Consider the following 493-nt stretch of genomic DNA (forward strand, 5'->3'; position numbering starts at 1 on the left):
GGGACCAGCCGCACCTGAAAAGCCACCTGAGCCCATGCCTGGTTTTGTCCCAGAAAGCAGTTCCACCACCCGTTGCTCCTCCTCTGCGCCCACGGGCCACCAGGGCCATTTGGAAAAGCCTCGGGAGGCGACCAGAGCTCCCCCGCTGCACCTGCGCTCCGAGTCCGTCCCTGCTCACTCCTCCTACAGCTTTACACCCCCCGTCCCGCCCGTCAGAACACTGGAGAGCAAAATCGCCGCCGCCATGCACTCGAACAACACGGACGCCATCAACAACTCCAATTACCAAGCCTTCCTGTCGTCCTCCATGCTGGCCACGCTTCCCTGCAGTCCGCGTACGTGCCGCACCCCAAGCCGGAGAGCATCCCCGAGCCCCCTGGGCCAGACGGCTACCTGCACCACAAGCCACCCTCCGTCCATCAGTACCGGCCTGAGAGCGTGCCTCCTCACGTCTCCTACCACAGCAAGCCCGACCAGCACCAAGCCTACCCGC

The 493-nt window shown here is 64.5% G+C and overlaps 1 protein-coding gene across 1 annotated transcript in view; it reads left to right on the forward strand.

The window, feature by feature from the left end:
- The window catches only part of LOC104492397 (rho GTPase-activating protein 32-like), a 26,314-nt gene that overhangs the window by 23,583 nt on the left and 2,238 nt on the right, over positions 1-493 (forward strand). Inside the window, 2 exon segments of the mRNA XM_010134955.1 lie at positions 9-316; positions 319-489. Of these exon segments, the coding sequence (XP_010133257.1) occupies positions 9-316; positions 319-489 (479 nt within the window).

Source organism: Buceros rhinoceros, unplaced genomic scaffold (assembly GCF_000710305.1).
Source record: "Buceros rhinoceros silvestris isolate BGI_N320 unplaced genomic scaffold, ASM71030v1 scaffold7004, whole genome shotgun sequence".
Taxonomy (NCBI): Eukaryota; Metazoa; Chordata; class Aves; order Bucerotiformes; family Bucerotidae; genus Buceros; species Buceros rhinoceros.